At 47.7% G+C, this 20,846-nt stretch overlaps 1 protein-coding gene across 4 annotated transcripts in view; it reads left to right on the forward strand.

Annotated features, from left to right (window-relative positions):
• Nucleotides 1-20,846, forward strand: part of FANCI (FA complementation group I) — a 714,639-nt gene that overhangs the window by 640,382 nt on the left and 53,411 nt on the right. For all 4 annotated transcript variants that reach the window (XM_069222692.1, XM_069222696.1, XM_069222693.1 and 1 more), the window contains 3 exons: nt 479-535; nt 644-703; nt 10,832-10,909. In XM_069222692.1, the coding sequence (XP_069078793.1) occupies nt 479-535; nt 644-703; nt 10,832-10,909 (195 nt within the window). The remainder of the gene's footprint in view (nt 1-478; nt 536-643; nt 704-10,831; nt 10,910-20,846) is intronic.

Raw genomic sequence — 20,846 nt, forward strand, 5'->3', positions numbered from 1 at the left:
AACTAGTCACTTGACGACCAGAATGAGCATTCGCTACTAGCAGGAGTGGAAAGTGCATATAAGCCATACGTTCCAGAAAACTTTCACAGTGCTTTTTTGGCTTTATTCTAAGATGAACTAATGTCTTCTTTTCTGTTCAAAATATTATTTAGTTCATAGTAGGGGCTTCCGGGAGTGTTCACGTTCATATATTATGATACATGCAGATATCTGCCACCAAATAATCGCACCTAGGACCTACATCAGATGTTTGGGTGTTACCTAACTGTTGCAGAAGAGCACTGATTTTAGCCACTGTGACACGTGTTGCAAAAGTCATTCAAAGTATTTTGTGGTTTTCAAAAAGACACTTGGACAATCCTGAAAACCAATACAAACGAGTACTCTTTTTTTAACTTTATGAGATAGTTACCTGGAAAATGTTACAACGGAATGCGATGTGATTGTTTTTAATTGTGTTCTGTTTTGTTGTGCATAGTATCTGCAGGTGTACAGCAGTCATTTGGGGCACATCCCCCCCAGGCTAGAAAAACTGGTAAGTAAACTTACAACAAAAAAAGTCAAATGGCAAATAATGATAAACAGTGTTTAATTGTTCACACGTATATTCATGTAGTAATACTGAAATATTTCCACTTCATAGGTGAAGTTGTCTGGCTCTCACTTAACCCCTCAGTGCTATGCCTTTATCACATATGTGCAGGTAAGAGTATGGCCCATTCTCTGTGATGTTTAAAGCAGTAAGCACGTAATCAATTGCCTGGCTAATGCTCCCCCTTTGAGTTTCGTCCGTAATTCCCTGTTTTCATCCTATTGCTTGCATTATTTTAAAGCCCAGTTCACATTGTACCTAGCTATCAATTTATCATGACAATGGATGTGAATTTATGCAGTGGAACTAGCAGTCGGACCCTTCTTCCCCTTAAAAAGCTCTGTTCCCCCTCTCTGTGGCTAAGGGAGAAAACAAAATAGGGCTAATAGGATACACTGTCGTGAAAGCAGGGGATTGGCCGAAACAAGGACAGGGAGAAATGTGCGTAGAGGAGTAGAAACAGGGAGACTAAGCAAATGAAGATATGAGTACAAAGAGGCACTGTGTAACAGTAGCAGACATCTAGGGCACCATAACAGCAGGAAAAGAATATATGATTACATGGGGACTGACAATGGTAGACATAGAAACGAGGAGACATGCACACTACACGTCAAAGACTTACCCTAGAAGAGTTTGCTTGAATGTCTGAAGACTTGATTTAGCACCTCCCACTCCTCATGGGGTCTTCCACAGAGTAGAACCACAGCTACAGACAACTCCTGAACACACACATTCAACTTAGCCAGTCACAAGAAGCGACCACAGCAAACCTTTCCGAATACCGCTGTTCTGCCTGTGGACAACTCGGTCCTCCAGTTTTAAATCTCAAGTACACATAGTTCCCTGTTATCAGACTGAAAATCTGCTGCACAGCTTCACTTATTTATCCCAATGCAATTTCTGCTTCTAGAAGAATTCTCGCTCACATGTCCACCTTCTAGGTTTGAAAGTCTCTTACAAAATCTGATAATTGCCCATCAGAACAAGCTGCTTGTACGATTCTGTAGTTGATCTCGATAACACTCCAAGTTCCCTGGGCCATTGACGATACTGCAGCAAGTCAAGGCCTATAAGGAGGTCATGCTGCATATCTTTGACAGTCTTGCAGCTCCCTCTAGCATGACTGAATGCCCCAAGGCGCTGCTGGGGGGTTTGGAGGTTAGCTGTATACTAGCACTAGCATAAGGGCACTCTAAGAGGCTCTACTCTCCTCTTGGCTCCGTCTCCGACTAGAGCTTGCCACCACTTGGAACAGTGGGAATGAGATTATTTACTATGATGATGACAGCCTTTATATGGACTTCCAGGAGGCCAGTGGGCTTGATACTTCACCTAATACAGGGTCCAATTTGCCTTTTGAGCCCCCAACAGAAGAGAGTGCTTCCACTATCTTGGTAATTAGATGAGCAGCTGAGGTCCTAGACTTTCAGCTACCCTCAATTAATGTCAAGACAGATGTTTGTACTGAGATTTTGCAATCTAAGCCAACCTCACCTGAGCCCTTGCTTCTAGTTAATGAAACCCTTATGGATACCTTAGTGGGCACTTTGTCGAAACCCCGGTCATGCAAACTGGTGAACAGGTTAGCGGCCAGACTCCTTACACAACATCCTACCCCTGAGAGTATGGTGGTCCAGGCTGCCACTAGTAAAATGAATCCCATTCTGTTTTGTAGGGCCCCTCCCAACCTTAACCCTGAACAAGGAGTCAAAGAGGACTGAGTCATTCGGGAAACAAATGTTCTCTTCGATGAGCCTAGCACTAAGAGTGGTCGGAACTCGCAGAGTTTTATTTTGTGGAATTCTGCAGTTACATAAAACATCAGCAAGATTCCACAAAGTTTTGTAAGCAGGTGTAATTTGGGCACCTCACGCTACGTTCACTGATTTTTAGCACCAGGAGGTTTGTCTGTGTGTAAAATCAGTGCGAATGGCACCACGCAGTGCACCAGAGGGTGCTGCTTCTTTCTGCTGCACAAGTAGATTTTCTACTTGAGTGGCAGCTTTCTAAATGTGAATGGTCGCGATCTGCTGCAACCACCCGGGTTGAGAAATCTCACCAATAGGCAGTCTAGCACCTGAAAGTCAAGCTAAAAGACACAAATTCCTGTTTGCCAGCTTCACGTTAGCGAGCCGCTCACAAGAAAAGACTTCTCCACACGGCAGTTGGCAGAGTTTTGCTAGAACTCTGCACTCCAAGCATAACTTGGAGTGGGCAAAACTACACAACGGAGTTGAATGTTTTGTTCCCCCCTACCTAGCACTGAGGTTAGTCAGTGAGGTTTGTTTATTGGGCCGATATACACATCATCTGGGACTTGGATGGGTGTCCCATTAGAACTTAAGGCCTTCTTGGCTCAAAGCATTCAAAAGCAACAGTGTAAGAATTCAGGTTATTAGTTGTGCAGGATGTGAGTACTTAGCGCGTATTATGTCCACAATTGTCTCCTAACTGGGAAGCATGTACCCCATTGTAGCACTTGAGACTCTCGGGATAGCAAAGCAGAGCACAGTCCAAGGCCTGCCCTTGTGGGCGTGGCAGCAGTCCTCCTTCACTGGCACATAATAACAAAAACTCAAATTATTGTTCAGTCAGTGCTTTTTCTTTAAGGAAATGTAGATTTATTACACACACTCCACTAAATACTACTCATTAAACTGTAAATATGTTGGATAACAATATCACAGTACCCCCTACCTATACCAGATAGAACATCACAGTATAAGGAGGTGTTCTTTTAGGTCTGCTGGCTTTTTTTATGAAAGATTTGTAACTGCAGTTGCCTCACCTTTTTAATATGTCCTAGGTGTCAGACTGTATCCAACAACTTTTAACCAGGACTTTGTTGCTCCATCAGCTGGCTCCTTGCAACTCCACACTGAAGCCATTCCACTTCCCCCCCGGACGTGCAGAGACTGTATAGGCGTCCCTCTGTGCACTGACATCAGTCTCTTTCTTTCTGCACAACCAGACATAGATCTGTGTCTCTCATAAATGTTCTTCAGGGTGCAAGTAAAGTCATCCCCAAAAAACAGATCACTACATCAATATTTAAGGCAAGCCTATTGTCTTTTTCAAAGGGTCATCACATCAGTATACTAGTCAAGTCTATTGGCTTTGTCAAAGGGTTATCACATGTTAAAAATCATCATTTAAATTGAAACATTTTTAAATGCATTCAATAATAATATAAGCAGAGTCAATAACCATTGTCAATAAAACCTTATCAAAAAAACATTGAAAATGAGATCAATGGCAACATGTGTTACGTTATTTCTTTCACACTCTTTAGGCAACAACTTATCCCAGCCATTAGGGGTCCCTGCACTCACAAGCTGAAGAGCAAAAGCTCCGGCTCCAGGAATGCTTCGAACATGCCATTAACCTTTCTGGGGGTCATGCTTTTAATATCCCCAGAGACATAGGGTTACCCATTTTTCTCCATTCAGTGGGGGTGGTGTTAAGGCCCTCCTGCAGCCCCCAAACCTTTGGTTGGTGGTGCTGCTGTCCATTCTGAGGTACCAGAGAAGAAAAGAGGATATCAAAATGAGGCGTGAAAGGTAATTATTAAAGTGCTCCAGGCCCAGAATCTGTGCTTATTTAAACAGCGGGTTCACTCACTGTCTTGGCTTAAAGCGGCTTCAAGTCTCAGTACCTCTTTTTAAGTTTTGGGTGTCCTCTTCCACCCGGGCACCAGACGCTAGCTTTTAGGTTGGGAGTTGAGTTGGGAGCCCCAAGGCCACCACAACCCTACCAGCTCTCTACATTGGAGCTACTGTGTTGTACGGGAGCCATCCTTATTCATTTTGCCCCTGCTGTGGTGGGAGCAGCTCCTTTTCTGCTCCTGCCATGGGAGCCGCAGAAGCAAGTTGGTGCTGAGCGAGCCCCTCTAGCCCCTAACCAGGCCTTAGCTCCAGGCGCAGGAACGTGCCTGCCGAGGAGTGCCTGCCTCAGGGGTTGGTGTTCTTTTGGCAGAAGAAACATACTTACTCTGGCCTCGCAGAGATTCCCTTCTCGTGTCATCCCTCCTCTCGACCTTCCTTTGCATCGGGCCCAGGGGATGGGGCCCCAAAGCATACGCCTCCTCCCCATGTAAAATGGGCTTGCGTTGAACCCCGGGCACCGGGCTTAACCCAGGACTGTTTTAGAAAGTATCAGTGGAGCAACATGGGCTCTGTTTTTGATTGAGTCATGCCTAAATTGGCAAACCTTCAAAGGTACATAACTCTGGTCCCGTTGTGTCAATTTCCCAATCTTGGTCCAGCATTTTCAACAGGATTCCTGGCCTCCAAAAGACTCATTTTGTGGGGAGTTGTTTTTGCCTCCCTGTGCTAGTCTTCTGCTCTCCTCTCCCGCTGGTGGGGACATCTTACACAGCCCCTGCCCCACATCTACCAGCCAGCACTGTCCTGCCAGAGCCTCCTGGCTGTCTTGCACTTGGGTGACATTTGAGTCCAGAACTCACCCCCATTCCCTCTCTCCCACCCCCCTCAACTAGTCCTAAGGGGCCAGCCCCACTGGCCCTGGAGAGACCCATCTAGTCCTGGGGGTCAGCTGGAGAAAAAGTCCTTATCAGGGGATCAGTTGGCTTCCCCTTCAAATTGTCCATGGTTCTGTTGGCGTTGCCTTCCAGGTCCAGGGGCCTTGCTCACTATCTCTCCCTTGTGCAGAAATATATAAATGTGGGTTGAAAGTGCTAAATGCCAAGCACCCCTGGCAAAACATAAGATGCCAAATCATCCCTCCACTCCTGTCCTAACCCTCTTGCAATAGTAATCTGGGACAAACCAAAATGGCAGTGTCATTTTTTCTCTGTGAAGAGTTCCTCTCTGGGCCTCCTTTCCATCCCTAGCTGACATCAACAATAAATACCTTCTCACTAAAACTTTATAGGGGGAGCCCCTCCTGTGTTGACTCCAGATGTCTGGACTTCCTCCTTTGTTCAGTTGGCTTGGGCTTTCCCATACTGGTTGCAGTGTGACCGCAAATTACCTGATGCAGACTCTCCTCCCCACCCCTTCCTTCTCAGGACCTGAGTCAATCACTGATAATTGCTCCATTTGTGTGGCAAGGCCTTTATTCCCTCTGCTAGCCGCAGCAAATCTGCATACCAAGGTCGGGGTCTTCAAAGACCCTGCTGCCTTTGATATGCACACTCTGGGTTCCCCAGCCCTGGGTGTAGCCACCCCTTGCCCTGAGGCCCAGTTGGCACCAGGACAGATGGGAAAATTAGCTAGTCAGGCTTGTACCACCCCTGGGCTAACCACACCCCTAAGGTGGGCTACCCGAGGTGTACACTCAAAGAAGGGTTCCACCATCTTGATTTTGGTCAGAACTAGGCCTTCTGGGGTAGGGACATGCCCACTTCCCACAGGAAGAGGTCATATTGGGGTCTATGCACCCCCAGGGGTAAGTGACCCATTGGCTACTACCCTACAGTCCCCTAAAACGCCCCCAAATTCAGTATTTTGGCGGCTCCCTGACACCAGAAGCCAGATTAGCCTGACAGCAAGAATAAGAGGACATAGAAGAGCCAGGAAAGCGAAACTGTGGATGCCTGGTAAACATTTGGCACAAAACCCTGCCTGCTACCTGTTGCCATGCCGACAATCGCAACATCACAACTCGCCCTGCAGCTGTGGGGACTCCAAAAGCCTCCTGGGCTCTCCAGCACTTCTCCAGCCCGTCAGTATCTCCCTTGGAGTAGAGTAGCCACTTCCCTGCTTCATGCAGGCACCAACCGCAAGGTCCAGTTCACTGGCCTGCTGACTATTGGGTCAACCACCACAGCAGCCATCCAGGAGAAAGCCCCTGTGCTCTAAGAAGTCAGTCCTGTCTCCCCACCAAGTGAGAAGACCCAAAGACCCACCGGCGCTGCATCAACACCTTGGTTACTAAATCCCTTGCTCCAACCAAGGCTTGTTGAAGCCCATCCCAGACTCCAACAGCAGAGCCAAAGACCTGTCGGCGAGAAACATCAACATCGCAGAGAACAGCCTTTCCAGTCGTCCAATTGCCTTGTTCTGTCTTTCCTTCTACAGGTCACCCAAAGAACTGTGTGCGCCTTGACACAGAAGCACCACTGCTAAGAATCCTCTGCACCCGAGCGCCCCGGTCGAGGTCCACGGCTTCCAACAGTGTCCCCCTGCTCTCCAGACGCCCCCCAGCCTGGCTCCCCGTTGGGATCTCCCGGACTTGTCCACATGTCCCCCCCCTTGCAATCTCTTTCCGGGTGGTCCCCTTGTCGCCAAGTGGTCAGTGCACAGGAACCCCACAGGACCAACACCTCTGCATATGGACTCTCCTGGGCAGGCAAACTTGAACTGCTGGTCTGGCCCATAACTTTGCATTCCCAGCACCCTCCTACCTACATGGAACCCCCAAGAACTGAGTGTAAGGACTCCGGTGCAGACACAATACTCCTGAACCCGTGCTGCATAAAAACCTCATTTATCTACATAATTGTTAGTTACTTGCAAATCGTCCCAAGAGCTACAGTATTTATTTTTCTACAAATGTTCTGGTGTTTACATAAAATAAGAAAGTAACTATTTTCCTAACCAATTAGCCTTGAATTTCTTCTTGAGGGTGCGTCTCATTTATTGATGCTGCACGTTCAACAAATGCTTAGCAGGACCCTCTGATAAGCATAACTGCTCACACACACTACTTCAAAAGAGAGAGCTTTTGGGATTGTCATGTTTACTCCTGTAAACCAATAAGGGTCGCCCTTGACTGTCTGCATAGTGTCCCCATACATTAGGTCACTGTACGGATAGCCAGCTTCCTACAATTTCCTCATCAGTTAAGGAAATTCTGAGGCTACTCCTGAGGTTTGGTATACTGGCAACATCAGTCTCTTGAGTCCCCTTTGCAGTCACTGCAGCGCTTTTGTGGCTAAGGACTTGGATTTGGCAGGCAGCTTGCAGATTATCTGTGGCACCAGTCCTGCCAGGCCTCGGTCCCTTCTGCCACAACCTCCAAGCCACTTTAGCTTGCCTTTAGCATTACACAACCACCCAGTAGAAAGCAGAATCCAGTACTTCCTCCCATGGTGGTGATCCATCATTTCAAACAGGTGGGTCTTCCAAATCGTTTAGCAAGGCTAAGCCCTACTGTTTATTCCTATCTGAACACGGCTCCCTTTCCCCCCCACAGACTGGCCCTTTGTGGAGTTTCTGCACATTCTAATGCAAAAGGTAACAAGCTTTACTCTTCAAATGATCCATCAAGAACGTTACGAACTCAGAAATAGGGATAGCTTGTTAATCTCGCTATTTTCTTGTGTCTAAGAAAGATTTTGGGGCTTCAGCCCACCATAGATTATCACCCTCTGCATGCGTTCCTATGGAAGGACACATTCAGAATGCTTACACTGGCACAGGTTCTATCTGCTTTCAATTTGTTCATCTATGTGGTGGCCTTTGACTTACATGACTAGTATCTTCATATGCCCGTCCTATGGTCCCACAGATGTTACCTGCTGTTTAAGGTAACACAGGAGCATTTTCAGTTTACTGTGCTCTGCTTTGTCCTCACCACTACCTCTCAAGTGTTCATAAAAGTGATGGTGGTGATCTCCACCCATTTTCGGAGGTTAGGGATACCAGTATTCCCCTCCCTTGATGACTGGTTGAAGAAGGCGAGCTTTCCACAGTCAGTCGTAGACCACCGACAGATGATGGTGAACCTCCTCAGATTGTTGGGATTCACGATCAACAAACTGAAGTTGCACCTGATTCCTTCGCATGACCTTTTATAGGAGCTGTGTTGCAGTTCAGGGCCCTCACCCTGTTGCAACAAGTCCAGGATATGTGGGCTATGATTGCAGTGTTTTAACTTTGGTCCAGGATCTCCATGAGAGACGTCTTAGCCTGTTAGCCTCCAGCATCCTGCTGTATGCGGGCTCTGCAGTGGAATCTGAAATCTCAGTGGACCCAGATTCAAGACAACCTATCAGATGATATCCAGGTTTTCTGAGGTTACTGCACAAGAACTGCAGTGGTAGCTGCTCACTCTCAATTAGACCAGCAGTAGACCTTGCTCCCTTCCCCACCCAGGCTGATGGTGATACTGGATGCCTCACTGCTAGGCTGGAAAGGTTGTCTGGGGGAGGCACTATGTGGTCTCTGGCAGAAACCGGGCTGTACATCAACCTGTTGGAGCTGCAGGCCTTTCATCTGGTGCTGAAAGCCTTCCTGATGTTCATCAAGGGGAGGTGTTACAGATTTTCATGGACAGCCCAGCATTCATGTGGCATCACAACAATCAGGGTGGAGTGGGGTTTCATGAGGTTTTGCACCGCTGGAGTTGACGGGAGCATCAGGGCATATTCCTGATCATGAACCACCTAGCAAGATCTTTGAGCATCAGGGCATACTAGCTCAACCCGCAGCATCTGGCAGATCACAAATGGCACCTGCCTCCTGAGGTGGCACAATTTACCTTCCAAACATGGGAGGAATCATCCAGAACCCACAGTGTCAAAGATTTTGTGCGTTGGAGTTCCCACAGAAACTATTGGTTGAAGGTGCATTCCTGCTGGAGTGGAACACAGGACTGCTGTACGCCATCCAGCCTTGAGTCTCCTGTCCCAAATTCTGTAGATCAGGATTTACCAGATTCAAATCATTCAAATGGTTCCGGATTAGGCCAGGAGAGTGCAGTACCTGAGACTTCTAGACATGAGTATCTGTCCTCCAGCCACGTTGCCACTCAGGGAAGAGCCACTGTCAGCAGGTCAGGGTTCTGCACCTGAACCTGTCCAATCTACACCTCAATGCATGAAGATTGAGTGGCAGCAATTAACTGCATTCAGTCTACCACCTGAGTTTGTGGATGTCATCTTTGCTGCCAGGTATCTGTCTAAGAAGCCTATTTACACCAGGTGGTGGAACAAATTTGTCCCTTGGTGTGAGTCTGCAAAACAGACTCTTTACAAGCCAATTTGTTGAATGTTTCATTGCTTGTTTTGTTGTTGGCCCAGCAAGGCATTGCAGTGGGCACTATTAGTTCATTTGTCTGCCCTTTTTGTGTTTGCCGTACTAACCATCCTTGTTTACATCACCTGTTGTGATGCAGCTTCGTAAAGGTTCTACCTGCTCCCTCCCATTGGATTTGTGATGCCACAGTGGGACATTAACTTGGTCTTGAAGTTTCTCCTGTGTATTCCTTTCAAGGAGATGTACAGCTGCTCCTTGCATCTTCGGAACTTAGACTGTCTTCCTCATTGTGATCACTTTGGCTCATCTCGAGGGTGAACTACAGGTGCTATATATATATATATATATATATATATATATATAACTGCCATTCCTTACTATTTGTCTGGACAAACTGATGATGTGGACCAGGGCAGTCTTCTTGACAAAAGTTGTGACTCCTTTTTCATGTTGTGCAATTCATGATCCCCAGCTTGCGGAAAGACTAAAGGTCCATTCTACCAGGGCCAATGCTGCCTCAACTGCACTGGCACACAGAGGGCCTGTTCCTGTGCTTGATATCCTTCAGGCTGTGACTTGTGCATCAGTACACATGTTCACAATGCACTACTGACTTGATAGCCAAGTTGGGTGGGAAGGGCATTTTATCTGTTCGGTCCTGTAGGACTTTTTGGTCAGAGCCCACTCCACAGACCTTCACCTTGGGAGGTACTGCTTTAGTATGTATTCCAAAGGTGAAGAATCTGGGGTTTCAAGTATCCATCAGAATAACAATATACTGACCTTCAATAGCGCTCTTTCTGACTGATAGTCTATCAAATCGCAAATTCCTTACTGCCTTCTTACCTCCCCATTCTGTGGAGTCATTTCTTTTTGCCATCTAAAAAGTCAGCAATTTATACATCTGCACACCGGAATCTTCAATTTTTTGTGTTCCCGTCCGTGGGCCCAGAAATAGTCAAGAAAGAAACTGATGTCGCATTTAGGGGTGGGACATATATACAGCTCTGCTCTGTCACTTCTCAGGCCTAACAAAGCCAACATGAGTAGCATGGCACCACTTAGCGGTGTGTGGAGCCACTGCTGTGAAATTCAGGATCCAGTTTCGCACCAGAGGAATTTTCTAAAGGTGAAAAATCTGTGAGTAGATAGAATATCCACCAGAAAAAACATTAGTAAATGTAAATAAGTTGTTTTCATCCATCCAAAATGAACCATTAAGATGCTGACATTCTTTGATGAATTGGATTTATTTTTCAGCACTTTCTAAAACTATGCTCTCTATTGCTTTTAGAATATCCAGAATGAAAGTATGAGCTTTGGAGGAGAAAAGAAAAGGAAGACTAAGGAAGAAGCAGCCTCTTTTGCCACGGTAATTTGAACACACAGTTTTGCTCATCATACTGCAATTTTATTAAAGTACTTTATATTCTGAGGAGCCTGTCCGAGAACCCTGGTTCCTAAGTGTCAAAAGTTGTCTGGTGACACTTGAGACAGGCAGAACATAAAGAGTAGCATCTAGCAGCTAGTAGAAAAAAGGGGCATTCTGAGAGTCTGTGTCCAGACATATAAGTTGATTTTAACTTTTGAGTGAAGGGTCAGTCAAATTTGGTACTGATGACTACAAGCAAGTTTTGTAAATCTCTTTCTACTTTACTTGCCATTTGTCTTACACTTGGAAGGATGTTCCATGCAGGCAGAGACAGGTGTTCTTGTCCCTTTGTTTGTGCCTACATGCATATTGAAAGTGTCATAATGAGCCAAATAAATTATGTTCAAAGTTTGAAGATTTGGAAATTAGTCTGTTCAGCTGTCTATATATCGACATACTGTGCCGGGTTACTGGGTACAAAGTGACAGACTGTTTTATACAGGGTACAGTGATGCATCATTTAGATAGAAATAAGGAAATTCACATTGTCAGTGATGTAAACAGTATAATAGTTTAGGCGTACAGTATTGAAGGAGACATTTTACATGGTCGGAATCATAAAATGGATGCAGAATTAAGTACGGTATCTAAGAAATTGCTCTTTAAGGTCGTTCTTGAAGGCAGAGGGTGACGTGTCCTGCATTGTGTGCACTGGAAGTATATGGCGTTGATGAGCATGCTTAAAGAGTTGTGGGATAAACCGCCTGTGTCTGTTTAAGCCCCCATGAAGCTTAAACTTATGCCTTTCAACTGAGTCTTCCTTTCTGTCTCTCCATCTTGAGGAAGTTTGGTTGTTCAGGTATCATTTGCCAAGGTTAAGTCCAGCACTTTACCAACAGTGCCTCCCAACAGAGACTGAAGACACTGGGGAAGAGAAAGGCTTTTCTCAGGTATTATAACACGCAGAGCTACCAATGCCAACTGCCTTCTGACATGGTACATTGAGAAGTGGGTTTTGTAACAATACAAAGCTTTACCGAGCACATGCACGGTTGCATTTGCACCCTTATGTACTATAGCCTTAATTTTGCTAAGCTGTTACTCTAGCTGGGCTATGACCACAGGTGTGGCCCACTTACACCATGTGTGGATGTGGCTCACATAGGTTTTGGTGAAGTCCATGCTCTTCAGTGGGCACAGTTTTACTTCGCTAGGTTGCTTATGTGAGCTCTGCAATGGAATCCGAAGTTCAAGTGAGCCCAGCACTAAGGAAGCTGTCATCCATGTTTCAGAGGAAAAATCTTTTCACTACCCAGAACTGATGGTGGTGACAGACGGAGGTCTGCTGTCCAGTGAAAACCCAACTCCATATTAATATTTTGGATTTGCTGGTCAGTAACCTTGCATTGAAGGCCTTCCTACCATCCATCAAGGGAAGGCTGATACAGGTTCTCACGGACTACACCAACGCCATGTGGTACTGCAGAAAGCATTGAGGATCGGGCCCTGTGCCAGGAGGTTTCTACATCTTTGGAGATGGCTGAAACATCAGGGCATCTCCCCGATTGTGACCACCTGGTGGGATCATTGACTGCCATGACAGACAAACTCAGCCTGTGCTACCTGACACAGGAGATCTTCTACCATTGGCATAATGCTGGCTAGATCTTTTTGCCACGATCAAGAACATCCACTGTCCGAATTTTCATACTTTTGAGTTTCTGAAATGGTCCCCATTAGGAGATTTGACTGGAGTGGGACACAGGACTCCTAAATGCCTTCTTGCCTGGAATTCTAGGAAAGGCAGGAACAACCGGGTCATGGTCTATGGCTCTGCATTGCTCCAAGAGTGTGGTCCCCAGGACATTACAGCATGTATGTTTGCCCTCCAGTTAAGCTGCTGCTTAAGAAGGAACATCTGTTGAAGCAGCAGTGAATAGTTCCCCACCTAAACCTGCGCAACCTACACCTCCATGCAACGGGATTGAGTGGTGGCAGTTGATGGCATTGACTTTTGCCAGCTACAAATGTGGCCATCAGCCTTGCTGCCAGATGCCCTTGTGCAAAATCTATTTATTCTGTATTCTTGGACTAATTTATGACCTTTGTGAAGTCCACATGGCAGACCCTTTGTAAGCCAAGCCATTGGATAATTAATTTGCTTTGTCCTTCTCCCAGCAAGACCTTGCAATGGGCACTATGAAAGGGTATTTATCAGCCTTTCTGCATTTAGTGGATCAACCATCCTTTTTCAAATCACATATTGTGATGCAGTTTATTAAAGGTTTAACACATACTCCGTTGCAAGCCATTTGTGATGTCATAGTGGAATTTTAATTTGTAAATTCATAGTGGGAATTTATTTTGATCCTAACTTTAGGAGAATGGCTCAATATATGGTGTACGCGTATAGTTGAGGCACCCTGTACTGAGTCCAGGCAACCCTTAGTGATAGTGTAAGAGGTTCCAGATAACCAGAGCTCTCAGAGGGAAGCAGTGGAGAGCAGCTAAGGCTTATCCAGGAGGGTGTAAGGCAGTTGCAAATACCTCACAGGTCAATCAGTGATGTACACACAGGAAAGAGCCAGCCCTGCCTTGCAGTCTGGTTTAAACAAAAACTATGTCCAAATTCGACTTTGGAATTAAAAGTACTTCCAAAATCTAAAACTACCTTTTAATTACATATACGTCACCCATAACGTCTGCCCTAGGTTAGGGTGCCTTGTAAATAAAAGCAGGGTCATTATAAAATATGTTTTGTGTGTCCTGGTGAGGGAAAAACTGCCAATTTTGTTTGATACCAAACTTCCCAGTCTTCAGTGAAGCCATCATGGAGCTGTGGAGTTCATAATGACAAACTCCCACCCCATGTACTCAATATGGCCACATTGCACTTACAATCTCTAAGAATGGACTTAGACACTGTAGGGGCATATTTCTAATGCAGCTATGTCCTCACCTGTGGTATAGTGCACCCTGCCATAGGGCTGGTAAGGCCTGCTTTAGGGGTGACTTACCTATGCCACAGGCAGTGGTTTGTGGGCATGGCACCCAGAGAGAGATCCCATGCCAAATTTACCTTTTTCTCCCCACCAACACACACAATCTGCCAATCTGCAATGACAACGTGCGTGTGTACGGTGAGGGGACCCTTAGGGTGGCACAATACGTACTGCAGCCCTTAGAGACCTTCCCTGGCCATAGGGCCCTTGGTACCACTGGTACCTTTCACAAGGGACTTAAATGTGTCTCAAAGGTGTGCCAATTGTGTAAGCAATGGTACGGTTTGTGGAAAGAACACTGGTGCTGGGGCCTTGTTAGCAGGATCCCAGCACACACTCAGTCAAGTTAGCATCAAACATCAGGCAAAAGTGGGGGGTACTGCAACCAGGGGCCAGTTTCCTACACTGCAGATGCCAGGACAGGAAGGGTGCTGGGTAGCCAAACTAGTCTTCAAAGGAAGAAAGACAGATAGTGCAGGACACAGGCCCACCCCCATTTCCTGCAGCCTCAGGCAGATGGGAGCCTATCTAATCAGGCTGGGGGAGGGGCTGTAAAGGGAGTGTTGGGAACGTTAGCCAGGCCTGTGGGTTGTGTTAGCGAGACCTGAACCTCCAGGAGAGATTTTCTCTATTTGGATTTTTGTTGAGAAGTGCTAAAAATATATCACACTTCTAAGTAGGTTTTCATCACAGAGGGTGGCACCCTGCACTCCATTGATCAAGGGGTGCCCCACCTCCGTCATACCAGAAACTGGAATAAATATGGGAGAGCTGCTCAGCACCCCAAGAGGACTGCACTCATAAGGCCTGCATCTGCTGCAACACTCTTGGCTTCACAAAAGAGGACTTTGCCTGGCTTCAAAAGGATTAAGGAGTGGACTCCCTGAAAGCAACAGGTACAAAAGAGCTTTAAGAAGTCACCTGCATCAAAACAAGCCTAACTGACCAGCTTCACCTGAACTTTTAAGGATGTCACCAGGTGCATTGCGGGGATAATAGAGACATCTAGCTGCAGATTCCTTACCTCAGAATTTACCCAGGCGTCAGTTTGTATCCAGAGATTTTTCTCAAGCAGTACTCCTGAGCACCGTTAGGTGTCCTAGATCGGCTTTGTGTCTGTCGTCTGCACTAGATATGAAGTTGGGGGTCCTATATAGGTATAGGACCCCCAACCCCCGGTGCGCTGACATCAGTTCTTTTCTTTCCACATCTGCCAGCACTGATCTCAAGAAGGAGCTACCCCTCAGTCACTTTTTGACTGCTCTTTTTTAGAATTTTGTTGAAGCTTTTTTGAGTATTTCTACTCTTGGTCGAGGGATGTCTTTGTGTAAGAATGGGTTCAAGCCCTGCGGATCCTGCCATCAGGTGATGTCCGTGACTGATCCGCACCTCGTGTGCCTTTGGTGTCTGGAGTGCGACCATGAACCAAAGTCATGCTCGGAGTGCTGAGCTATGCATTCGAAGGCTTTGAGGGAGCGGTCCCTAAATTTGATGGCACCCCAGCGCTCAGCTCCACCTAAGTACCAATCTTGGTCGTCAGGAAGGTCTCCTGATCGGTCGCAGCACTACCCCTCTGTAGGAGGGTGGCCTCATTTGTAGTGGGTACCAAAGGTACTTACACCTTATACAGGTCCAGTTATCCCTTATTAGTGAAATGTAGTCAGTGTCCAGAGGCCAGGCTGTCTAGGGGTAGCTGAGAAGCCAAGGCTTATCTAGGAGACATGCAAAGTTCTTGCAATACCACTGTAGTCACACGGTACTCACACACACGTAAGAAAATACTCAGTGTTACAAAAATAAAGGTACTTTATTTTTAGTGACACAATGCCAAAAATACCTTAGAAACTATACTCCCTTAGGAGGTAATTAATATACACGGTATATACACTAGAATGCAGAAATAGCTGTGAAAACAGTGCAAATAGTGAAAATCACAATAGGTTGCAATGGGCCTAGGGAGGACACAAACCATATACTAAAATAGTGGACATTTTAGTATTTTAGCCAGGGGTGCTGGGAGTGTAAGAAAACACCAAAGGTAAGTAATAGAACCCACCCCAGAGCCCAGGAAAACAGGAGTAAATCACAGTAAGTTTCCTAGAACACACAAGAATTCATGATACAAGATTATGCAAGAACCAGAAGAGAGTGCAAGACACCAACGATGGATTCCTGGACCTGGAGACCTGTGGAAGAAGGGGACCAAGTCCAAGAAGTACTGAAGAGTCCAGGGAGAACAGGAGCCCCTGCTAACCCTGATGAAGATGCAAAAGAAGAAACACTTGTGAGAAGACAGTCAGTTATGCACCCAAGAAGACAGGTGCATGTTCCTGGTTGGTGCAGAATATGTCCCACGCCGGATGGATGATTGCAGTCTGGTTTGCGTCGTTCGATTCCTCCAACAAGCCTTGACATACGCAAAGCTCGCGGTTAGCGGAAAATGGAGCTGCCCGGGACCAGAAGGGACCTAGTGGCTTCCACCCAGGAGAGGGAGTCAGAGGGGGCTCTCAGCAACTCAGAGAGCCCTCAGAAGATCAGGCAACACGCACAGGAGTCCCACAGCACAGGGACAAAAAAGGTGCAAATGGAGGCCCACGCAGCACGACACAAAGGGATCCCACGTCCTCGGATAACCACCCAGGAAGCTGTGCGTCGCAGGATGGAGTGCTGGGTGCCTAAGCTGTGCTGTGCACAAAGAACTTCTTGGATGGTCACGCACAAGCATTGGCAACCGAAAGTCACGCGGTGCACGGGGGTACTGTCTTGCGTGGGCAGGCAAGCTCTTACCTCCACCAATGTTGGACAGCTGGACCTTGGGACTTTCAGGTCACTTTAGTCCACCATTTGTGTTGCTGAATCCACGCTCATAGTCGGGAGAGGGGACCCACGCTACCGGTCGTCGCTGCAGACGAGTGCCGGCTTAAGCAGGGAAGTGACTCCGTCACTCCACGTGAGATTCCTTTGGTACTTATGGTGCAGGCTGAAGACAGGAAGTCCTCGGATGCACGACCTGGAAACAGTTGTAGTTGCTGGCAGGAGCTGAAGATACAATGTTGCGGCAGTGGTCTTTGCTTTTTTGTTGCACTTTGTAGATTTCCTGGAGGGTTCAGCTGCGGTTCCCTCAGTAGAAGATGAAGTAAAGGATGCAGAGGATTCCTGCTGGAGTCTTGCAATCCGAATCCGAGGAAACACCCAGAGGAGAGACCTTAAATAGCCCTAAAAAGGGGGATTGGTCAGATACACAGGTAAGCACCTATCAGGGGAGGTCTCTGACGTCACCTGCTGGCCCTGGCCCCTCAGATGCTCCCAGAGTGCCCCACCACCTTGGAATCCAAGATGGCAAAACCCAGGGACACTCTAGAGAAGCTCTGGGCACCACCCCTGGGGTGGTGATGTATAAGGTAGTGGTCACTCCCCTTTCCTTTGTCCAGTTTCGTGCTAGAGCAGGGACTAGGGGTCCCTGAACCGATGTAGATTGGATTATGTGCCCTTCAAAGCATTTCCAGAGGCCCTTTCATGCCTGTAACACCCATTTCCAAAGGGAGAGGGTGTAACACCCCTCTCCCAAAGGAAGTAATTTGTTCTGCCTTCCTGGGCTTGAGCTGCTCAAGCAACAGGAGAGCAGAAACCTGTCTGTGAGGTGGCAGCAGCTTGGGCTGCCTGGAAAACCCCAGAAGGCTGGTATGGCAGTACTGGGGGTCCACTTTGGAGCCCCCAGAGTGCATGAAATTGTAAAACCAATACTCAAATCAGTATTGGTGTACAATCCCAGATGTTAGACACCTTACATGGCCATATTCGGAGTTACCATTGTGAAGCTGGACATAGGTATTGACCTATGTCCAGTACACGCGTAACATGGCGTTCCCGCACTCACGAAGTCTGGGAAAATGGTCCTGGACGACTTGGGGGCACCTCTGCTAGTGCAGGGGTGCCCTCACACATAGGTACTTTGCACTCAGCCTTCAGGGTTGAAAGGCCTGACCTATAGGTGACTTATAAGTGACCTGGTGCAGTGTAAATGGATGTTAAATGGTGCATGCACCATTTCGCGCAGGCTGCAATGGCAGTCCTGCAGAAGCCTTTGCACAGGCTCCCTATGGGTGGCAAAAGTAATGCTGCAACCCATATGGATCCCCTGGAACCCCAATGCCCTGGGTACTGAAGTACTATATACTAGGGACTTATAAGGGGTAACCAGTATGCCGATTTGGGGTGAAATACTGGGTAGTTACCAGTATGTAGTGACAAATTTGAGAGGAGAGAGAGCATAAGCACTGGGGTCCTGGTTAACAGGACTCTGGAGACACAGACAAACACACTGACATGAGGCAGAAAATAGGGGTAACATGCCTAAAAGAGAGTACTTTCCCACACCTCCCCCCACCCCCTCGTCCCACTCCAAGTCCTCGGGATGTTTGGGTAAGTCGAGGCATAAGAAGAAGCTGAAGAAAGCAAAATGTTCTTATACTTAACCTCATCCGTCGGCTGACAAGACGAGAGAGCTGGAGCATCTTCAATCCAGGGACTCAGAGCGACCCCTGCCCAAAGTAAAGAGTTATATGAGTTATATGAGGCCACGTGCCTCACTTTTGGGCAGTCCAACTCTGCTGGGGCACTTTCAGGCCCCACGGAGTCGGAAGGGGCCCCTTAGCCTTCTGTGGCGGCCTCAGCCTCAGCTAAGAGGGGTGCCCATGGATCCACTCCTGGATCAGAACCGGCGCTGGTCGTACCACCTTGACTTTCCTCAGCCCTGGTTCCAACATCGAAACTTCCGGCCCCATGCATGCCCTCAGGCGCCCCCACCTCATCCTCTTAGCTGACTGACACAGAGCCAGATGGGCGTCGTGCGATGCAGACTATGGCGCCGGCAGGGGCTTTGCCCCCTATTCCTAAGGCCTGAGAAATGGGAGTCACTGGACACTTTAGAATACGTGCTCCAAGACCCCATGGATTGGTGTAAGGACCTCAGTGAAGCCAGTGGACTGGATACCTCCCCAGATACTGGCATGCTCTCTCCCCCTACCTTGGCTACGGAGGAGGGAGCCTCATATTCATATGTGGTGCAGAGAGCAGCCACGGTCCTAGACCTTGAGCTGCTTTTGGTGGCAGTCAGGACTAACCTACTGATAGAGGTGCTTCAGACTGGGACTTCATCTTCTGATCCCCTCACTTCCCTTTAATTAAGCCTTTACAGATGTCCTACTGGACACCTGGTCCAAACCCAGCACAGGGGCTCCTGTGACAGTACAATTGCCTGCTGCCATTGCCCTGCACCGGGTGACCCAGGTTTTCTGACCCAACACCCCACCCCTGAGGGGTTTCCCATACGCTGTGGGATACGGTTGCGCAAGTGCTACCACAGGTCCCCGAGGTGGCACAGGCCGTACTTAAGCAGTTGCTGATGGGAGAGACGCAGCAAAGTTCATGATCAGATGTGCACTGGACATGACATATTCACTGGGCAGAGCGGTTGCTTTGACAGTGGCCTTGAGGCGCCGCACTTGTTTGAGGACATGTGGCTTTTTGGGGGATGTCCAAGCTAATCTTATGGACATGCCCTTTGGTGGCACCCGTCTCTTCGGAGAGAAAGCAGACTTCATAGTTGAGCGCTTGAAGGATTCCCATGCTACAACCAGGTCTTTGGGCCTTGCTGCACCTCCTCGTCCCCCTCAGTCTACTTTTCACCCTCTTCGTTGCTACGTCTGTTCCCCTCCAGACACTGTGCCATGCATGCTGCCCAGCTTCTGCGTGGACAGGGCCGTGGGCTTCACTGTCCTTGTGGATCCGGGAGCTAGCGGTCTGGACAGTCTGCCCCCATACCCTCCTCAAAACCTTCCTAGTCTGACACTTCCCAACCAGGCACCAGTCGAAGGCAGGATCCACCATCACCTTTGAGACTACCCCCCCATGCCACCATCCTATAATCGGATGACGGAGGATCACTTGGAAGTTCTAGGAGAGGAAGTTAAGGCTCTTAGAGCCATAGAGAGGGTCCCTGTGCCAGAAGTGGGTTGTGGATGTTATTCCTGCTACTTTCTAATGCCCAAAAAGGACAAGGGCCTCCGCCCTATCCTAGACCTTCGGACCCTTAATCTTTCTCATGAAGGAGAAGTTCAAAATGCTCATTCTGGCTCATATTCTATCTGCCCTGGATCGAGGAGACTGGATCGTAGCGTTGGACTTGCAGGACACGTACTTTCATATTCCCGCCCCGCCTGCCCACAGACATTACTTGAAGTTCACGGTGGAGATCAGAGGTATCTTGACTCCACGTCAACCTTTTGGAGCTCCTGGCACTCAGACTAGCAGTGAAAGCATTTCTTTCCTCTCTCAAAAGGAAGTTAGTGCAGGTTTTCACAGACAACACCTCTGCCATGTGGTACTGCAACAAGCAGGGCGGAGTGGGGTCATCAACTGTAGGAAAATGCTACTGTTGGCATGAACTCCCCCCACTTTTTGCCTAAGTGTTGATGCCAGCTTTGATTGGAACTGTGCTGGGACCCTGCTAACCAGGCCCCAGCACCAGTGTTCTTTCCCTAAAACTGTACCTTTGTTTCCACAATTGGCATAGCCCTAGCACACAGTTAAGTCCCTTGTAAAAGGTACCCCTGGTACTAAGGGCCCTGTGGTCAGGGAAGGTCCCTAAGGGATGCAGCATGTATTATGCCACCCTCAGAGACCCCTTACTCAGTGCATGCACACTTACCTGCAGCTTGTGTGTGCTGGTGGGGAGAAAAGACAAAGTTGATACAGCAGTCCCCTCAGAGTTCCATGCTCACAAACCACTGCCTGTGGCATAGGTAAGTCACCCCTCTAGCAGGCCTTCCAGCCCTAAGGCAGGGTGCACTATACCGCAGGTGAGGGAATAGCTGCATGACCACTATGCCCCTACAGTGTCAAAGTCAATTCTTAGACATTGTAAGTGCAGGGTA

The sequence above is a fragment of the Pleurodeles waltl genome, chromosome 3_1 (genome assembly GCF_031143425.1).
Source record: "Pleurodeles waltl isolate 20211129_DDA chromosome 3_1, aPleWal1.hap1.20221129, whole genome shotgun sequence".
NCBI lineage: Eukaryota > Metazoa > Chordata > Amphibia > Caudata > Salamandridae > Pleurodeles > Pleurodeles waltl.